This window comes from Colobus angolensis, unplaced genomic scaffold (genome assembly GCF_000951035.1).
Source record: "Colobus angolensis palliatus isolate OR3802 unplaced genomic scaffold, Cang.pa_1.0 Scaffold41, whole genome shotgun sequence".
Lineage (NCBI taxonomy): Eukaryota > Metazoa > Chordata > Mammalia > Primates > Cercopithecidae > Colobus > Colobus angolensis.
Genome location: NW_012117488.1, coordinates 1,581,501 through 1,603,403, shown reverse-complemented (window position 1 = coordinate 1,603,403; position 21,903 = coordinate 1,581,501). Strand labels below are relative to the sequence as shown.

General features: G+C 40.2%; 1 protein-coding gene across 3 annotated transcripts in view; it reads left to right on the top strand.

Annotated features, from left to right (window-relative positions):
* The window catches only part of LRRC8D (leucine rich repeat containing 8 family, member D), a 123,332-nt gene extending 101,675 nt beyond the window's left edge, over positions 1–21,657 (top strand). For all 3 annotated transcript variants that reach the window (XM_011956043.1, XM_011956046.1, XM_011956044.1), the window contains exon 3: positions 18,715–21,657. In XM_011956043.1, coding sequence (XP_011811433.1) covers positions 18,717–21,293 — 2,577 coding nt within the window. In that variant the 5' untranslated portion in view covers positions 18,715–18,716 and the 3' untranslated portion in view covers positions 21,294–21,657. The remainder of the gene's footprint in view (positions 1–18,714) is intronic.
* The last annotated feature ends 246 nt before the right edge of the window (positions 21,658–21,903 follow it).

The following is a 21,903-nucleotide window of genomic DNA, read 5'->3' as shown; positions in this document are numbered from 1 at the left end:
AAAAAAAAAAAAAAAAAAAGAAATGAATAGATTAATGAATGGTCACCTCAGTCTTACATATTTCTTAGCATTTGCAGCCTCTGTCTAAAGATATTGTGGTCCATCAACACATTAGACAATCCTACAATTACAGTTGTAACGTGTTGTATATAAAGTCACACAAGCAACTGTTTCTTGGTTATAATGATCTGTGTTTACTGTTTTTTGATTTTATGAGGAAAAAAGATGGCATTTACTCCAACATTGATCACATCGTAGATAGATAAATTCTATCACTTGTAAGATTTAGACCTTAATTTATAACCAATGTATGATATTTTAGGCTGGAATTCCCAGTGGATGTGCCAGGAATGGCTACCGGATGGCTGAAATATCCACTCCTTTGGCCAGGGCCGGAGACCCTTTCCCTGATTTTATTCGCCCTCCTCAGTTTACCCCAGGGCATATATAAATGTTCTTTCCTCTGTGGGCCATGAAGTGAAACAGTTTGGGAAACACTGTTAATGACCTCTATAACTAAAATAGCAGGTGCTTAAATAAATGCATTGGCACCCTTGACATTTGAGTATGCAAAAATAATTTTTCAAAAATGTTGGGCCATTTTTTGAGAGTTAAATAGATATGCTTTATCAGAAAGTAAATATCCAAGATTATCCAAGTCAAAAACCATAATCTTCAAAGAAGCAGTTCATCTAAAATAAGTAACAACATACTGAATTAGAAAGCATGTTCTCACATGAAGTTCACAAAAAAGTCTCACAAAAAAAGAAAGATAGTATGTTTATTTATATTTTGGACCTTCCCACCACAGGAAGGCTTAAGTGTGTTTACAAACTGCAGGCTGCTCAATTGTGATTCAGTCCTACATCTCTAATAATGGTTTATTGCAGAGGGAAGTGTTAGAAATTATAGCATCACTGTAATCCCAGCACTTTGGGAGGCCGAGACGGGCGGATCACGAGGTCAGGAGATCGAGACCATCCTGGCTAACACAGTGAAACCCCGTCTCTACTAAAAAATACAAAAAACTAGCCAGGCGAGGTGGCGGGCGCCTGTAGTCCCAGCTACTTGGGAGGCTGAGGCAGGAGAATGGCGTGAACCCGGGAGGCGGAGCTTGCAGTGAGCTGAGATCCGGCCACAGTACTCCAGCCTGGGCGACAGAGCGAGACTCCGCCTCAAAAAAAAAAAAAAAAAAAAAAAAAAAGAAATTATAGCATCATAACAGTGGCTCTCTACTAAAATTCTGCTAGTTAAGATAATTTGGGGAAAGGAAAGAGACCATTAATTCCAAGCACACCTTAGTTTGTGAAGGGCTTCCAGTTGAATATCCTATCAGATCTGTTTTTCTAAAGATCATTTGTTATTTTCACAAGAGCTGCACAAGTAGATGCTAAGTACTTAGAATTAAATAAATTGAATATGAATAAAACACTTGTTTGCTTTATCAAATCCTTTGAAATAGAACAAAAGTTGTATTTAGCCAAGTTTACCAATTTATCGCTAAGTCGAAAATAAGGACTTGTTTGTATTACTTCAAAAGGCCAACCCTTTAGGGGAATTTTTATTTAGCTCTAAAATGTTTTCTCATGTCAATAATGAATTCCACTGCAATAGCAATTATATTGTCATAGGTCATTAATGATTTTTAAGTCTTCATTACACTTCAATGAGATTGAGATTAAGATCTCTGTAATATTTGACTGATGTATACTTTAACTCTCTGTCTCCTCATCTATTGGTTTTCTTGCTTTTCTGCTCTCTCTTTTCTTCATTGATTTTTTTTTTCTTCTCAAAGCCTTCATGATTCTTTATTTTTCCCCCATCACCACCACATTTCAAATCCTGGGTTTTCCTCAGGGGCCCCCACATTCTCCAAATTTTTCTGGACATTTAAATCCAATTTTGGGGAGTTGTTAGGGTAGGAACATTCAGAGCGGGTCTACCATGTGTTCAACATTACACTGAGTGGTGTATGTACCTTGTCACAGTTGGGTTTTATTTCCATTTCACTGATAAGGAAAGTGAAGGCCCAAGTTTACACAGTGATGTGAAACATTACCTGTGTTCCTATTTTACAGGTAAAAGGTGGAAATAGGGGTGAAAACTCAAGCAAGCTAACTCCTTAAGCCACATTCTTATCCAGTATACTACCAACTTAAGAATTGAGGCCGGGCGCAGTGGCTCAAGCCTGTAATCCCAGCACTTTGGGAGGCCGAAACGGGCAGATCACGAGGTCAGGAGATCGAGACCATCCTGGCTAACCCGGTGAAAACCCGTCTCTACTAAAAAATACAAAAAACTAGCCGGGCGAGGTGGCGGGCGCCTGTAGTCCCAGCTACTCGGGAGGCTGGGGCAGGAGAATGGCATAAACCCGGTAGGCAGAGCTTGCAGTGAGCTGAGATCCGGCCACCGCACTCCAGCCTGGGCGACAGAGCGAGACCCCATCTCAAAAAAAAAAAAAAAAAAAAATTGAATTTCTAGTTTAAATTAGCTCCATAATAGAAACTCTAGGCTATTTGTGTATAAATTATTCCATGTTAGATATCTTTATACAGGTGTAAACTATTTGCCCTAATTAGCCCATAAATCTATCCATTTTACTCAATACCTTTTCTACCACTCACAACCTAGTTTTAAATACGTACATATATCCTTTGCCTGGAGTCAAGCAATAGCTGCTTTCCTGATCTTACATCTTCCCTCAGTAACCTGTATGCTAAGCCCAGAGTAATCTTTTAAAAGGCACAAATTTAATTTTCATCAACTTCCAATCTGCTGCTAAAAACACACCAGTGACTTAAAACTGCCCTTAGTTTGATAACATCAAACTACGCTTCTAAACATCATCTCACACTGCATGTTCCTGTGACTCTTCAAGCTTTGGGCACTAGCCTTCTTTCAGTTCTTTGTTCCCTCTCTCCACAGGGCCTTTGCACATTCTGGGCCACCATACCCCTATACTGTTTCTTCACACCTCTCTTCCATCATGATTTCCTCAGAAAATTCCTCCCTGATCTTGCCAACTGGAGGAAACACCCCATTATGCACTTTCGTAGTACCATGCAACCAGGAGAGGTCCAAGCTTCCTGGAATCTGAAATTTATGCAATTTGAGGGGCTGTCTTTAAGAAAAATACATAAAATTAGAGATACAAATATGAGTACAGGGCGTTGGATGTGGACAGTGTGAGGATAGGGTCCTGAGCTTTAACCTTCTTTCACTGCATGGCAAATCTGCCTCAGCCTGTACCTCTTGTTGGTAGCTCTTCACATTGATGATTTAATTTATATACGCAACTAGATGAATATTTCTTTCCACTACACTGTGCACTGTGTGAGAGAGGAAATATGTCTGAATTTACTCCCCACGCTTTCTCCAGGAATTTGCATAGTGTTAACACTTGAGTATACAGTATATATTTCTTAGGTAAAGGAATAAATGAGCAAATGAATAATTAAAAGAAGACTTAGAGTTAATGCTCATAATGCCTTATAAAATTGGCTGATTTTTTTGGAACCAAAAGCCAAGTGGAGAACATCTGGGTTCCATGGCTCATACCATTTCATCATGAAAGACAAACTTCTCAGTACCAGGTGGTAAAGATGAATGCTAATAGGGTTATTTATATAAAGCACCTTATTCCACACAATGAATAATAACCAGCAGTTGTTATTCAGTGCTTACCATGTGCCAGGTACTTGCTCAACACTTGCACATGGTATTCTGCCTTAACACATATGGCATTCACCACTAACTCCGGGGTTACTCTCAGTCAGAATTTCTGCCTCCACTGAGGGCAGAAAACCCCATGCAGGACAAGGAAAAGGAGGCCTGAGGTGCTGGCACCTTCAGTGTCTCAAGGGTCCTCCCTCTCTGGAGCTCCTTCCTCTCTGCCATTTTATATCACCTGTTACGTGCTAAAATGGTGTTTACTTGCCACTGCCCCAGAGATCATACTGGCTTATCACCTGCCCTCTGCTAGGAATTAGTTCTTGGTATTATCTCCTAGTGAGGGTATGCCCAAGCTTACCTTTGTCTTTGTTTTCCTGTAGAGTGCTTAATTACGAGCCAGACTGCATACAGGTGGTCTATTGGAATGACTTAGCATCAGAATGACCTGTTAAAAAGAGTTCTAATACGTTGCCCAGCTGGACATTGAAAAATGCCTGTCAAAGTTGATCATTTTGACTTTGGTATAATTAATAGTGACCTTTTCTCACTGCCAGTATTTGGTTCAGGTTGGGTGCCTTCTGAGCACCCTTCTGGAATGCTGTACAGTTGTGAGTGATTCATTCTGTTAACAAACCTTTATTAAGTGCCTAATCTGTGCTGTGCCCTGAGGATATACAGATAAAAGAAACTGTCCTCCCATTAGGTGGAGGCATGGAAACCCAAGAGGAGGAAGAAAGGGAGACAGACAGAACTGACAGTTCTGCAAGTGTCATGAGCGGCCATTGTCTGACTTTGCATTCATTTCTGGTCCTACTGGCTGGAATCTCCTAATAAACTACCAAGTAATCCTTTTAACTCAGTAAGCTACCTATCCAAGGATTAGAATTTGTATCTGAGTATTTTTCTCTCATACTGACTTTGAGAACTTTTTGAGGGTTAGTGAGGTAAGCATCCAGGGCAAGGTACTCAGGTACTTTTTCCAGTAATCTGTACCAAACCAGGAATGAGGACTGACAGGCTCCCAGCTGTCTATCACCAGAGCACATATTTATGGATTTATGATCAGAGAGTCTTTTTGTCCCAAAAAATAACTGGAAAAGAATGTGGCAACTTCCTGGGACCATGGAAAGCTGCTTGGTTGTCAGGGATATGCTATGCCAGGTATATGCTAGAAGAAATACTATTAAATATCAGTAAACTTAAAAGGAAAATGGTCAAGTTTAATCTAAGATGTCCATTTTGCAGATGGAAAGAAGCAGGAAATTTAAAAATGCAAGCAAAGCTCCCAATAGAAATCCTACTAACTGTTTCATAAACTGGATGAGGTTAGGCGATAAAGTTGAACCATATTCTTCACTCAGTTTGGGATGACTTTCTCTGGAGCCTTTATTAAGGTCTCTTAGCTGCCAGACTCTGTTTTAGGGACTAATGAAACTATTGTCATTATCCCTTGCTCTCTTTATGTTTCCTCTAAGTTGCTTTCTCAGTAAGGACAGCTTTTGACTTTTTAAAAAATTATTTCCCTTTTTAATCCCCAGAACCCTATAGCAAAAACTCCGTAATTATTTGTTAAAGTTTCTAGTAGAGGGTACACTAAGCGGGGTCTATAGGTACTGAAGCTCTTGTGAAATTCTGCTGGCCTGCGTTCATGATTTAAGTGAATGCTGGTGATAGCTTATAGAAGAAACTGAGATTGTGTGGAATAAAATGTGGAAGCCATTGATTTTAGAGCCTGTTTTTTATTGTTCTGTGACTAACATCTCATTTGTAAGCCCTCAAACGTGGGCCTTGACTTTTAGAATTGAGAGCTAGAAGTAAAATCAAATTCACAACAGTGTACTAACACATTTTTGTTAATTCCTAAGATACTTTGCTTTAGACCTATTAACATATTTAGAGTTCTGTTCCTTAGCTCTGAAGCAAATTTGCTCTGTGAATAGCACTACACTAGGGAGAAATCCTAAAAGAGACACTAAAATGTAATTTGTGTAAAGTTCTTTTTATATTTCACAAGTTATGAATTTTCTATAGTCTTGTTCTTTTAGGTGTTAAATGGATTTATAAAAAGCTTTTGGTGGTTAGAAAAATGAATGGTTTTTGCCCAATGCGAAATCTGAGATCAGTTTTATGTAAGGAGTGTTTCTTAAAACCTTGAGATTTTTTCCGTAAAAAAAATTATTTCAGTTATTTTTGAGGTATCTAAACCAAAATAGCATTAGAAAGGAACTATTTTTAAAAGTTTAATTTCTTATCATAATCTTTTAAGAGGGAGTGACACTAGTGACTTACTTTTCGTTTCTGTATAGAGTTATATCAGCTATAGAGTATTTTGTGTGCTTGTAATACCCATAACTATGAACACTTAAATAATACAGTAATACAGAGGCCTATTGGAAAAAAACTAAATCATTCCTTTTTCCCCTATTGCTTCTGAAGCATTTGTTATTTTCTTTAACCATATAAATTTTTGATATCTGATTTGGGTGTGGTGTGTGAGTATCTGTGTGTACATACACATATGTGCTTACGCGTTTGTTGAGTGTTGAGGAAGGCTTATTGTAGAGAGGTTGTAGCTCGTTATAAACTGTAATTTGTTCTCATTTGATTTATTTCAATGAAAGATTTGAGAATTTGATCCTCATAAGTCTCTTACATGTTCTCCCATTTGCCCAGGTTGACCAAGAGGGCTGACTTTTTTCCCTGCAGAAAGAAAGTGAAAGTTGGTATTTGATTAGATAGTTAATTCATGCCTACATGGAAAATTACAAACCAGATGTGGTGGCCCATGTCTGTAATCCCAATACTTTGGAAGGCCAAGGCGGGTGAATCACTTGAGTCCAGGAGTTCAAGACCAGCCTGGGCAATATGGTGAAACCCTGTCCCTACTAAAAATACAAAAAATTAGCTGGGCTACTCCAGAGGCTAAGGTGGGAGAATCACCTGAGCCCAGGAGGTTAAGCTGCAGTGAGCCAAGATCACGCCACTGCACTCTAGCGTGGACAACTGGAGTGAGATCCTATTTCAAAAAAAACAAAGCAAACTAAAAAAGAATAAGTATAATTGAGTATTATATTGATTATATTAATCAAGCCATTTGCTGCTTTATACATTAAACTCTTATTTAAATAATATTTCAAAGCCATTTGGCTTCCTTCTTTTAATAGGGGTACTAAGACCTCCTAGTGCAGATAAACTTTTAAAGTTATTTTTATTTTTATTTTTATTTTGAGAGAGAGTCTTGCGCTGTTGCCCAGGTTGGAGTGCAATGGCGCAATCTCAGCTCACTGCAACCTGTGCCTCCCAGGTTCAAGCGATTCTCCTTCCTCAGCCTCCTGAGTAGCTGGGATTCCAGGCACTTGCCACCCAGCTAATTTTTATATTTGTAGTAGAGTCAGGGTTTCACCATGTTGGTCAGGCTGGTCTCGAACTCATGACCTCAGGTGATGTGTCCGCCTCAGCCTTCCACAGTGCTGGGATTTCACAGGTGTGAGTGAGTGAGCTGCTGCACCCGGCCAACTTTTAAAGTTTTAATTGAGGTGATTATATTCTGTTTTAATGCTAGGATTTTCTTGTATTGCTCATAACAATCTCATAAATATATGTTTTCCAGCAGTCACCAAGCTACCCACATTTACCCTGGCTAAGAAATGTGAACAAAGAGCAGGATTTGAATCCAGGTCTCTTGGGCATCAGAGTTGTGCTCTTTATAGTACCATTTGCCACCTCTTCATATAACTAATTTTTTTGTTGTTTTTGGAGATGGAGTTTTGCTCTTGTTGCCCAGGCTGGGAGTGCAGTGGGGCAATCTCGGCTCACTGAAACCTCTGCCTCCCAGGTACAAGCTATTCTCATACTTCAGCCTCCCAATAGCTGGGATTACAGGAACTTGCACGCCTGGCTAATTTTTTGTATTTTTAGTAGAGACGGGATTTCATCATGTTGGCCAGGCTGGTCTCGGGCTCCTGACCTCAGGTGATCCACCTGCCTTGGCCTCCCAAAGTGCTAGGATTACAAGCATGAGCCACTGCATCTGGCCAATAATTTTAATTTAAACACATCTAAAAGAATAAATAAAATTGAATGCCAAATGTTTATCATCAGTCATTTATTCTGGGATTACTCTATGTATATGGTGCTACATGCTAGTTCAAAAATTCAACGAATTGCCCTAGTTATCTTCAGTTAAAGATTAAGACAGACTTTTCTCCTCAATGATTCTTTTTTTTCTTTTTTAAATTCAGATTCAGCAAACATCTTTGGGGACTTACTTTGTGCCAGACCTAAACCAGGTGTTCCTAATACATTACACTATGAGGTGGTTTTTATTATTAAGATTTTACAGAGGAGGCATGAATGTTAGAGAGGTAATAACATAAGCAATCTTTTAAAAACATACTTGAACTTAGAATGTAGTCTAGCATGAATAGCTACAATAGGCCACAACCATATCTACCTTCACTATCCTATTTCTGTTGAAAGGCAGTTTAGGCAGTAAAAATAAACAAAGGTTGAGATCTGGTTTATTTATTTAACAGCTTTATGGAGATAAAATTTACATACCATACAGTTTACCCATTTGAAGTATATAATTCAGTGTTTTTTAGTGTAACCACAGGATTGCCCAATGACTGTGTCTTCTGATTTTTAAACTGTTACTGATTTTTTTCATTACTACTAACCATACGTTTGAATAAGAAAACAGGATCATAATTCTAAAATGATTTAGATTCAACCCTGTTATTTTCAGACTTAGTTTTTTCAACCAAAGTCCAATAACTTTGCCTTTTCAGTTCTAGTACAAAAAGCTTTCTTGACTTCTATGAGAAATGTTTGCTTGCAGGAATGTTAAACTGATTTTCATGTGTGCCATTGACCAAGAAAAGCTTTGGAATGTGAAATCTGCTTCCACATAATGTAATTATTTAAGTCTGTTGCAATAGTCATACTATAAAGGAGAAATCAAAGAATATATGCAATTAATACTTAATAAATATGCTGTTCTCAAGTTAAAAAACAAAAATCCCTTGATAACCATTTATAGCCATTCTGAGTTCTGATTCACTAAGGAGATCAAACCTCAAGATATGGATAGGATGCAGAGAAACCAGGTGCTGATCTCTTCTCTCATTGGCTTAACTTCACATTAGAAAGAATCATATTGTTATGATGGTCATACTTCCCAAAGCAATATTTAGATCCGGTGCTATTCCTATCAAACTACCAGTGTCATTTTTCACAGAATTAGAAAAAACTATTCTAAAATTCACATGGAACCCAAAAAAAAGCCAAATCGCCAAAGCAATCCTAAACAAAAAGAACAAAGCTGGAGACATCACATTACGTGACTTCAAACTATACTACAAGACTACAGTAACCAAAACAGCATGGTACTGATACAAAAGCAGACACACATACCACTGGAACAGGACAGAGAGTCCACAAAATTACACACATACAACCACCTGAAATTTGTGACAAAGTCGACAATAACAAACAATGGGAAATGGACTCCCTATTCAATAAATGGTGCTGGGATAACTGGCTAGCCATATGAAGAAGATTGAAACTGGACCCCTTGCTTTCACCATATACAAAAACTAACTCAAGATGGATTAAAGGCTTAAATGTAAGACCTAAAACAATAAAAACTGTAGAAGAAAACCTAAAAAATACTACTCTGGATGTTGGTCTTGGCAAAGAATTTATGACTATGTCACCAAAGGCAATTGCAACAAAAACAAAAATTGACAAGTGGGACCTAATTAAACTGAAGAGCTTCTTCACAGCAAATTAAACTATCAACAGTTAACAGACAGCATACAGAATGGGAGAAAATACTTGCAAACTATGCATCTGACAAAGGTCTAATATCCAGAATCTATAAGGAACTTAAATCCACAAGCAAAAAACAATTCCATTAAAAAATGGGCAAAGGACATGAACAAACACTTCTCAAAAGAAAACATACATGCGGCCAACAAATATATTAAAAAATGCTCATCATCACTAATCATTAGAGAAATGCAAATCAAAAAGACAGTGAGATACCCTCTCACACCAGAATGGCTATTATTAAAAAGTCAAAAAACGCCAGATGCTGGCAAGGTTGCAGAGAAAAGAGAACACTTACGCACTGCTTGTAGGGATGTAAATTAGTTCAGCCACTGTGGAAAGCAATGTGGAGATTTCTCAAAAGAGTTAAAACAGAACTGTAATTCAACCCAGCAATCTCTATTGTGTATATACTCAAAGGAAAACAAATCATCCTACAAAAAAGACGTGTACTTGTATGTTCGTTGCAGCGCTGCTCACAGTAGCAAAGACATGGAATCAACCAAGGTGTCCATCGACAGTGGACTGGATTTTTGTATGGTACATATACACCATGGAATACTATGCAACCATAAAAAAAGAATGAATCATGTTTTTTGCAGCAACATGGATGCAGCTGCAGGCCATTATCCTAGGCAAAGTAAGGCAGGAACATAAAACCAAATACCACATGTTCTCACTTATAAGTGGGAGCTAAACACTTGTACACATGGATACAAAGAAGGGAACAATAGACACAGGGGCCTGCTTAATGGGGGAGGGGAAGGAGGGGGGTTGGGTTGGAAGGCTCCCTGTTAGGTGCTATGCTCATTACCTTGATCGGGAGTCCCCAGCCCCTGGGCCACAGGCTGCTACTGATCCATAGCCTGTTAGGAACCTGGCTGCACAGCACGAGGTGAGCAGCAGGAGAGTGAGCGGAGCTACATCTGTATTTACAGCCATTCCCCATTGCTCACATTACCGCCTGAGCTCTGCCTCATGTCAGATCAGCAGCAGCATTAGATTCTCATAGGAGCATGAACCCTATTGTGAACTGTGAATCCAAGGGATCTAGATTCTGCTATCCTTGTGATAACCTAATGCCCGATGATCTGTCACTGTCTCCCATCACTCTCAGATGGGACCGTCTAATTGCAGGAAAAGCTCAGGGATCGCACTGATTCTACATTATGGTGAGTTGTATCATTATTTCATTATATATTACAGTGTAATAATAGAAATAAAGTGCATAACAAATGTGATGCACTTGAGTTAGCCCGAAACCATCCCCGTCCCCCATCCGTGGAAAAATTGTCTTCCATGAAACCAGTCCTTGGTGCCAAAAAGGTTGGGGACTGCTGACCTTGGTGATGGAATCATTCATACACCAAGCCTCAGCAACTAGTTTACCCATGTTACAAACCTGAACCTAAAGTAAGTCACTTGAGGATCATAATGTACTTAATATACTATATTATATAAATATGTGTTCAATATACTTTATACACATACACACTCAGTATATATGAAAACCTACTTTTGTTTTCAAATTGCTTGTTCATCGTTAATTCAGTTGATGGTTGAAATACCCCCCTGGTAGGAAGGGCATATGTCATTATCCCCATTTTTGGTGGGTAAAATGGTATAACAGATGCATTAATTCAAGTCCTGTGGCTGACATTGCTGGAAAGTACTGGTTTTCTGCCTTATGGCCTGGGCACTTTCTTAAGCCTATAGTTAACATCCATGCTTTGGTTTCCATACTTTGGCTTACCCATGAGATGTGATATCTGTACAGGCATATACTAGACCAATAACTGGGATAGCATTAAAATTATTTGTAGTTTCTCTAGCACATCATTTATCTCATGCTATGCCTTTGCCCTTGCTATTTCTTCAGTCAAAATTGTTTTCCCTCCTCTCCCCACCACCTCATGTCTCACCCTTCCTTCATCTCTCAGCTCAAAACCACACCTCTGTGAAATTCTCCCAGTAACTACATGCAGACTTGGGCTTGCCCCATCCTGTGCATCTGCTATACTTTGTATTAACTTCATATTACTTTGTATTAAGGTCAGAGCAATGCCCTCACTATTAGGTTGGTGCAACTTTTGCCATTAAAAGTAGTGGCAAAAACCGCAATCACTTTCACACCAATCTAATATGTTGTAATTGTACCCTTATTTCTTATCATCCTGCATTAGACTGGGATCTCCTTGAGGGCGTGGATCTATATTAGATCATCTCTGCATTCCCCCTCCATGGTGCTAGGCACAGGGCTGGTGGCTTTCTTGAATTCCTAGTGAATATCAGGAAGGGATGGTGGTGATTACGTAATTTCATTGCTTTGTCACCTTTAAGCCAAGGACAACAGTGAGGAGTTTCCTCCTTCAATAGCCAACCCTTAGCCAATAACACAGCCATTGGATGATTCGTGGTAGAGAAAAATATTTAGAGATGAAAGATTCTTTTAGCTCTCTCACTTAATTAGCTCAGAGAGGTCATTTAAGCTTTCTGAGCCTCAGGTTTCGTCATACTGTTGAGCAGTAGTAATGCCTAGACCACTGGGTTATTATGAAAATAAATAGAGATCTTGTATAGGAAAGTAGCTTGCAAACCGAAAAGCACTGCAAACGTGAGAAATAAAGAAGAAAAGGTAATCTGGTAGGAAGAACATGTGCTTTGGCCTTAGGTGGGATTTTCAATCCAGACTCTGCTACTAATTATTTAATGTCCACAACTTCTGTGAGTCTATTTCTTCCCCTCTCAAAGGTAAATAACAACACTTTGGCTGCTTAGAGTAATGTTGTGAAGATTAAATAGGATTCAGGCAGTGTTCCACTGTGTTCCACCTGTGTACACTCAACTTTTTCCACCCAGAACTTTCAGATATTGTATGTTCCTTCCTCTGCACCTTCTTTTCTATGGCAGAATCAGTCCTTTGTACTCCAGGGAAAGCAGGCACCTACTCTCAGGCGGGGGAAATAAATAGTGAGGAGAGATCACCAGAGGAAGAGACAGGCTTCCCTGGCATGTAATCCCAGCCAGCAGGGATGTGCCTTGGGACAGGGCGGAGGCACAGCCTCAGTGTCATGTCACGGCGCATTCCTAGGACAGCTGGTTCTGCAGCAACTTCTTTTACCATTTCCTTTGAAACTTTTTATTGAAGTGAAAGTGTATATACCAAAAACATTTTATTTTATTTTATTTTTTTTGAGACGGAGTCTTGCTCTGTCGCCCGGGCTAGAGTGCAGTGGCCAGATCTCAGCTCACTGCAAGCTCCGCCTCCCGGGTTTACGCCATTCTCCTGCCTCAGCCTCCGGAGTAGCTGGGACTACAGGCGCCCGCCACCTCGCCCGGCTAGTTTTTTTGTATTTTTAGTAGAGACGGGGTTTCACCGTGTTAGCCAGGATGGTCTCGATCTCCTGACCTCGTGATCCGCCCGTCTCGGCCTCCCAAAGTGCTGGGATTACAGGCTTGAGCCACCGCGCCCGGCCCAAAAACATTTTATTGAAGTGGAAGCCTGAGTGTACAGATCACATTTTATAAATTGAACACACCCGTGTAACCAGATCATTCATTCTTGCCTAGTGTTCTATTTTATAAACATACCACATCTTTTTTTTTTATTCTACAGTTGATAGGCATTTGGATAGCTTACAATTTAGAGCTAATACAAATGGTGCTGCTATGAGCATTCTCATACATGTTTTTGGATGCATATGTACCCGTGTTTCTTACAGGTATATACCTAGCAGTGGAATTGCAGGATCATAGAGTGTGCTTATGCTCAATTTTAGTAGATAATACTAAAACATTTCCCAGAGTTTCCCAACATTGACACACTCACCAGCAGTATTTGCGTTCCAGTTGCTCCAGCATCCCCACCGGCACTTAGTATTATCTGTCATTTTAATTTTAGGAATTCTGGTGGATTTTATAATTTCATACAACATTTGGAAATAGAGCCACTCTCTTAGCCCCCCAAAGCTTAAACTTTTGTACATTTATTTTCCGGAATGTGCGCTGTATAAAACTGGGAAGTTGTATCAGATGTAAAGCTCCTAGTACAGTGCTTGCCACGTGGAAGGAAAATAACAAGTGATAGCCACTATTACTGTCACCATTATCATCATCGCTAAATGCCATCTGTGTTCTTCAAGGGTGAGAGTAGGGCGTGGTGGATTACAAAGGTGAACAAGACATATTCTCTGCCTACAAGGAGCTCAAGATCTCGTGGAAGAGATCGAGATTAGAAAGAGTTTTTGTTTTTGTTTTTGAGGCGGCGTCTTGCTCTGTTGCCCAGGCTGGAGTGCTGTGGCACGATCTCGCCTCACTGCAACCTCTGCCACCTGGGTTCGAGTTCTTCCTGCCTCAGCCTCCTGAGTAGCTGGGATTATAGGCGCCTGGCACCAAGCCTCACTAATTTTTCTATTTTTAGTAGAGATGGGGTTTTGCCATGTTGGCCAGGCTGGTCTCAAACTTCTGACCTCAGGTGATCTGCTCACCTCGGCCTCCCAAAGTGCTGGGATTACAGACGTGAGCCACCATGCCCAGCCTACAAACAGATTATTATTAGACAATTTGATAGCAATTTGAAGGAAAAGGTAGTGCTTGAGCTAGCACTTATTAAGGAAAAGTTCAATAGAAAGAAAAAAGAGAAATGGGCTGGAGAAAACAGCAAGGGCATAAAACTTCTGGTGGGGGGTGGCAGAGTAGACAATGTGCTGGAAGAGAGGAGCTCATCTGAGGTTGGAGTGGTCATGCGCTGTCTGTTATTCAGTATTACCTTTCTTGCAGGGAGTCTGGGGCCAGAGCTGGTGACAGCGTGTGAAGTTACAGTACTCTGTATTCTGTTGCTGTGCCCACTGCCACTACCTTTGAACTTTTCTTTTCCCACTGGGAAGGTGGACAGCCTCTTCTGTTTCGTGGGATCAAAGCCTGTCCTGAGTACAAGGTGCTTGAAAACTACCATTGACACTTCAACAGCTGCAAAATAACACTGGTTGCAAGGATCCAACAATGTCTCTGCTGTATGGTCCTTTAACTATTTATTTTTATGCTGAGACCTGGCTTAGAGTGTTCATTCTTGCATAGATCAAGGTTGCTTTGTGGTAGCAATTCAGTTTAATAACATGCTCTTCTGCCCAATACCATCTGTAGATGTTAATAAATGTTTTCAAGGAATTTTTAGGATGCTGAAGATGATGATCAACATCTCAAAATCATTTCATTGATTGAGCACCTACTATGTGTCAGGCATTGGATACGTAGGACAAAGAAGGAAGTTGGACATAGTGCATGTCTTCATTGAATTGGTAATCCAATGGGCGATCAGACAAGTAAATACAGTGTGATAAGAGCTGTGATGGGCGGGGGTACAGAGTTCTGTGAGAACACATCAATGAAGCACCTCACCCATACTAGGGGATCAGGGAAAGCTTTCTGGAAAAGGCTGCAGAAACCTGATAGCCTGGTGAAGAGGAGTAGGGAGGAAGTAATCAAGGCAGAGGAAACAAAGTGTTGGAGAGGCTGAACACAAGGGAGAGAATGGCTTGTTAGAGAAACTGGCGGAAGTTACTGGCCTAGAACAGAGAGAGCCTAGGGAGTTTTTACCAAGGGACCCATGGCAAGATGGAAAAGGGATTAAAGGAGGTAAAGACTGGCAGCAGAAAGACCAGTTGTGATAATCATGGTGTAAAAGACAAATAACCAATGTCCTCAGTACACTGACTTTCAAAATTCACTTCTCTCTCAATCCGCCAACGTAGACATCCTGGTCTCCCTAGAACCAAATACAACTACAGTCACATGTCACTTAATAGGGATACCTTCTGAAAAATGTGGTGTTAGGCAATTTCATTGTTGCGTGAATATCAGGGTGTACTTACACAAAGCTAGATGATGTGTGTGTGTATATGCATGTATGTATGTATTCATATGGAAAACCAAATTCCCAACATCATTACTGAATATCAGTCCTTTCCCCTACTTCAGGAGTCTCCAGTCCCCAGGCTGCAGACTGGTACCTGTCAATGGCTGTTAGGAACTGGGCTGCACGGCAGTAGGTGAGCAGCAGGAGAGTGAGCATTACTGCCTGAGCTCCACTTTGTGTCAGATCAGCAGCAGCATTAGATTCTCATAGTAGCGTGAACCCTATTGTGAGCTCCGCATGTGAGGGATCTAGGTTGTGCACACCTTATGAGAATCTAATGCCTGATGATCCAACCAAGATGAAACAATTTCATCCCAAAACCATCTCTCCCCGTGACGCCCATTTGTGGAAAAATTGCCTTCTACAAAACTTGTCTGTGGTGCCAAAAAGATTGAGGACCACTGCCCTACTTGATCTGTAATGCCAATGTTTAGTGCTCTGTATCAGGTTTCTATGTACTTCATTATAAAATGGAGTCTTGCTCTGTCACCCAGGCTGGAGTGCAGTGGCGTGATCTTGTCTCACTGCAACCTCCTTCCTCCTCTCGGGTTCAAGCAATTCTTCTGCCTCAGCCTCCCAAGTAGCTGGGATTACAAGTGTGCACCACTATGCCTGCTAAATTTTTGTATTTTTAATAGAGATGGGGTTTCACCATATTGGCCAGGCTGGTCTCAAACTCCTGCCTCAAATGATCCACCCACCTCGGCCTCCCAAAGTGCTGGGATTATAGGCATGAGCCACCATCTTGTATCTTATGGGGCCACCATCATATATGCAGTCCATTGTTGACCAAAACACCATGATGCAGTTCATGACTCCATTTAAAAAGTAAAGAAAAATTCTATTTGAAGGAAATATTACATGCAAAAAAAAAAAATCTATTGTTCCTATTACTCATGCAGATGGCCCTTTAAAGCCATGGTCCCCTGGTATGATTGTTATATTCTTTGCCAGAAATAAACCTGTGCAAGGTGTACTCTCTAGTCTCTGTACATGAAGTAAGAGTCATTCTGGATAACCTGCAGCTTGATGCTGTGTTTTGTGCATTCTAGATAGGAACTGAAGAGCTCAAAATGACATGAGGTTGAGCTGTTTCTCATTTAGTTTAGCTTGCTATGATTCCAGTAGCCTTTCTTCCTGCTTACCCAAGCCATTCATGAAAGCAAAACCCACACAAGATACAGGAGCTCAGAATAAAAGGGGTTCAAGTGGGCGTGTTATCTCCCACTTCCCCAAGTAAGGTACAAATGGTTATTTTGCTTTTTTTCACTTGCTTGGTAATTTTTTTTTTTTTTTTCCACAAACACTGGATACCAGGCATTTCATACTTAAGCCCTGAAGTCTGGGAATGTGATTTCTAACAATTTTATGTTTGGAGTTCTTAGGCCTATGTTTACCTGCTTACATAAGAGGTATTTCGCTTACAAAACTAACTACAGATGTGATCATTGCTGTAGTAGTCATCATATTTTATTAAGAAATATTATGTACCTGCTCTGTGCAGTACTAGGTATGTGGAATGTTTTTAGACAAAAATAAACAAATAAATAAGACCTGGTCCCTGCTTTCAGAAACTTAATTTAAAACAGAGCAGAATCAAAGTACTAATGCCTTTTTCGTTGTGTCATCCAAGGAAGACACGAACAATCAGTCACAGCACTGTTACCTACTGAAACCAGAATCGGCCTTAGAATCCTCCTCAACACGGCATTCCAGACAACCCATGAATAGATAATTCATCTTCCTGGCCTGGCGCGGTGGCTCACGCCTGTAATCCCAGCACTTTGGGAGGCTGAGGTGGGCAGATCACAAGATCAGGAGTTCGAAACCAGCCTGGCCAATATGGTGAAACCCTGTCTCTACTGAAAATACAAAAATTAGCCAGGCATGGTAGATGCCTGTAGTCCCAGCTACACGGGAGGCTAAGGCAGGAGAATTGCTTGAACCAAGGAGGTAGAGGTTGCATTGAGCTGAGATCGCACCACTGCATTCTAGCCTGGACGACATAAATAAATAAAAATAAAACATTAAAAATTCATCTTCCATCCTTAATTTAAAAAAATAGATGCATTCCCAAAAATCTTGGGTACTTGCCTTGGTTTTTATTGCTTTGTCTTTTGCTAGTTTTTAAAGAAATAACATGATAAAGCAATATGAATATGGAAACCCAAGAACCTCCCAAGAAAACAACATATGGTAATGTGGTTTTTCAAGAAGTTGAAACTTAAAACATTCAGTTCATGTACATAATTAGAGAAGCCATTCCCATTACTTGCCACTATAAACACTGTTTTTCTTGGTTACTTCTAGGATGATTGCCCTCGTACTTTATTATTTGTATAAACTAGTTTCAGTGCTATAAAGCTACCAGCTGATAGTGAATAATAATCACATTTTCAAGTTTCCTGGCACCAGGGCTTCATTCATGGCTGCTCGGGTCACCTGCTTTGGTAGAGATCATGTGTCTTCCTGGTGCTGACTTATTCAGCATCACCGTCATTGATTATTTCATGGCCACCTGAGTCTTGAGCTGTCTTCTCAATCCACAGGCTTTCCGTAGGACTGCATCAAAGGCCAGAGTTTCAGCTATATATATTGATAAATCCCAAGTGTGTATAGTAAGACTCCTCCTAAACGCTAGACCCTTAATTTCAACTGTTTATGGACACTTCCACCAGAGTGATTGGAGCTAACATAAACAGCTAACAAACAGTTGTGGCCAGAGGGTGTGCTAAGAGTGTCACAATCATTACTTAATTTAACCTTTCCAACAACCCTTAGAAGTTTTCATCCCTGTTATACAGATGGGAAATACAAGGCTTAAGGAATCACACCATTAGTAAGTGTTAGAACTAAGTCTGGAACATAAGACTATCCAGAGTTTAACAGTATTTAATGGTATACACAGACCCTTCAATTTTGGTTTGTACAAAATAAGAGTCATCCCACTCCTCGACCTCCAAATTTCAGTCTTAACCTTAAATGAGTCCACAACAAATGCCATCCTGCTGTCATATCCTCCTTCAAGGTCCACTAAGTAACCACTATGGACTTGGTGCAGTCTGTCATTATTTCTTACCTAGAATGCAATTCTTACTCATTCTTTCCCTCTTCCTTGCACTAGGAGAGAAAAGCTATATATTCCCCTTTTAGTTTATTTTCTACTACATTTATATTGGATAAAAATGTAGGACCTGAATGAGAAAACTTTAGTTTGGAGCAGGCATAGGGTTTTTCTCATTTACTCTTTCCACTTGCATCTCTAGAATAATGTATTTTGTCTTCTTGTTTTCTAGGAATGTTTACCCTTGCGGAAGTTGCATCACTTAATGACATTCAGCCAACTTACCGAATCCTGAAACCATGGTGGGATGTGTTTATGGATTACCTGGCTGTTGTTATGTTAATGGTAGCCATCTTTGCAGGAACCATGCAACTTACCAAAGATCAGGTGGTCTGTTTGCCAGTATTGCCATCTCCTGTAAATTCAAAGGCACATACATCACCAGGAAATGCCGAGGTCACCACCAACATCCCGAAGATGGAAGCAGCCACCAACCAAGACCAAGATGGGCGGACAACAAATGACATTTCCTTTGGGACATCTGCTGTGACACCTGACATACCTCTCAGAGCCACATATCCTCGCACAGATTTCGCACTTCCAAGTCAGGAGGCAAAGAAAGAAAAGAAAGATCCAACAGGGCGAAAAACAAACTTGGATTTTCAGCAATATGTATTTATTAATCAGATGTGTTACCATCTGGCCCTTCCGTGGTATTCTAAGTACTTTCCATACCTTGCTCTTATACATACTATTATTCTCATGGTCAGTAGCAACTTTTGGTTCAAATATCCCAAAACATGCTCAAAAGTAGAACATTTTGTTTCAATATTAGGAAAGTGCTTTGAATCCCCTTGGACTACAAAAGCGTTGTCTGAGACAGCATGCGAAGACTCAGAGGAAAACAAGCAGAGAATAACAGGTGCCCAGACTCTACCAAAGCATGTGTCTACCAGCAGTGATGAAGGGAGCCCCAGTGCCAGTACACCAATGATCAATAAAACCGGCTTTAAATTTTCAGCTGAGAAACCTGTGATTGAAGTTCCCAGCATGACCATCCTAGATAAAAAGGATGGAGAGCAGGCCAAAGCCCTGTTTGAGAAAGTGAGGAAGTTCCGTGCTCATGTGGAAGATAGTGACTTGATCTATAAACTCTATGTCGTCCAAACAGTTATCAAAACAGCCAAGTTCATTTTTATTCTCTGCTATACAGCGAACTTTGTCAACGCAATCAGCTTTGAACATGTCTGCAAGCCCAAAGTTGAGCATCTGACTGGTTATGAGGTATTTGAGTGCACCCACAATATGGCTTACATGTTGAAAAAGCTTCTCATCAGTTACATATCCATTATTTGTGTTTATGGCTTTATCTGCCTCTACACTCTCTTCTGGTTATTCAGGATACCTTTGAAGGAATATTCTTTCGAAAAAGTCAGAGAAGAGAGCAGTTTTAGTGACATTCCAGATGTCAAAAACGATTTTGCGTTCCTTCTCCACATGGTGGACCAGTATGACCAGCTATATTCCAAGCGTTTTGGTGTGTTCTTGTCAGAAGTTAGTGAAAATAAACTTAGGGAAATTAGTTTGAACCATGAGTGGACATTTGAAAAACTCAGGCAGCACGTTTCACGCAATGCCCAGGACAAGCAGGAGTTGCATCTGTTCATGCTGTCGGGGGTGCCCGATGCTGTCTTTGACCTCACAGACCTGGATGTGCTAAAGCTTGAACTAATTCCAGAAGCTAAAATTCCTGCTAAGATTTCTCAAATGACTAATCTCCAAGAGCTCCACCTCTGCCACTGCCCTGCAAAAGTTGAACAGACTGCTTTTAGCTTTCTTCGCGATCACTTGAGGTGCCTTCACGTGAAGTTCACCGATGTGGCTGAAATTCCTGCCTGGGTGTATTTGCTCAAAAACCTTCGAGAGTTGTACTTAATAGGCAATTTGAACTCTGAAAACAACAAGATGATAGGACTTGAATCTCTCCGAGAGTTGCGGCACCTTAAGATTCTCCACGTGAAGAGCAATTTGACCAAAGTTCCCTCCAACATTACAGATGTGGCTCCACATCTTACAAAGTTAGTCATTCATAATGACGGCACTAAACTCTTGGTACTGAACAGCCTTAAGAAAATGATGAATGTCGCGGAGCTGGAACTCCAGAACTGTGAACTAGAGAGAATTCCACATGCTATTTTCAGCCTCTCTAATTTACAGGAACTGGATTTAAAGTCAAATAACATTCGCACAATTGAGGAAATCATCAGTTTCCAGCATTTAAAACGACTGACTTGTTTAAAATTATGGCATAACAAGATTGTTACTATTCCTCCCTCTATTACCCATGTCAAAAACTTGGAGTCACTTTATTTCTCTAACAACAAGCTCGAATCCTTACCAGTGGCAGTATTTAGTTTACAGAAACTCAGATGCTTAGATGTAAGCTACAACAACATTTCAATGATTCCAATAGAAATAGGATTGCTTCAGAACCTGCAGCATTTGCATATCACTGGGAACAAAGTGGACAGTCTGCCAAAACAATTGTTTAAATGCGTAAAGTTGAGGACTTTGAATCTGGGACAAAACTGCATCACCTCACTCCCAGAGAAAGTTGGTCAGCTGTCCCAGCTCACTCAGCTGGAGCTTAAGGGGAACTGCTTGGACCGCCTGCCAGCCCAGCTGGGCCAGTGTCGGATGCTCAAGAAAAGCGGGCTTGTTGTGGAAGATCACCTTTTTGACACCCTGCCACTCGAAGTCAAAGAGGCATTGAATCAAGACATAAATATTCCCTTTGCAAATGGGATTTAAACTAAGAGAATACGTGCACAGCGATGTGCAGGAACAACTTCCTAGATTGCAAGTGCTCACGTACAAGTTATTACAAGATAATGCATTTTAGGAGTAGATACATCTTTTAAAATAAAACACAGAGAGGATGCATAGAAGGCTGATAGAAGACATAACTGAATGTTCAACGTTTGTAGGGTTTTAAGTCATTCATTTCCAAATCTTTTTTTTTCTTCTTCTTCTTCTGGGGAAAGGGAAGGAAAAATTATAATCACTAATCTTGGTTATTTTTAAATTGTTTGTAACTTGGATGCTGCCGCTACTGAATGTTTACAAATTGCTTGCCTGCTAAAGTAAATAATTAAATTGACATTTTCTTACTATATCACCTTTTTTGAGGGGTCTTAATTTACTTTGCTTAATTGGTGCAATATTGCTTTAACTCAGATCACTAAAGACAGATACATCAAGTTCAAACTTGTAAATTTAGATTTGCTAAAATACTGATTGATTTCCTGTTTTAATTTAAAGTGCCTCAAGTAAGCACCCTTCACAATAGTTGACTGGTACTGCTGCTCCTGAGCACCTTGTGTCATAGATTTTATACTCTTACAGGCTTGGAATGCAGTAG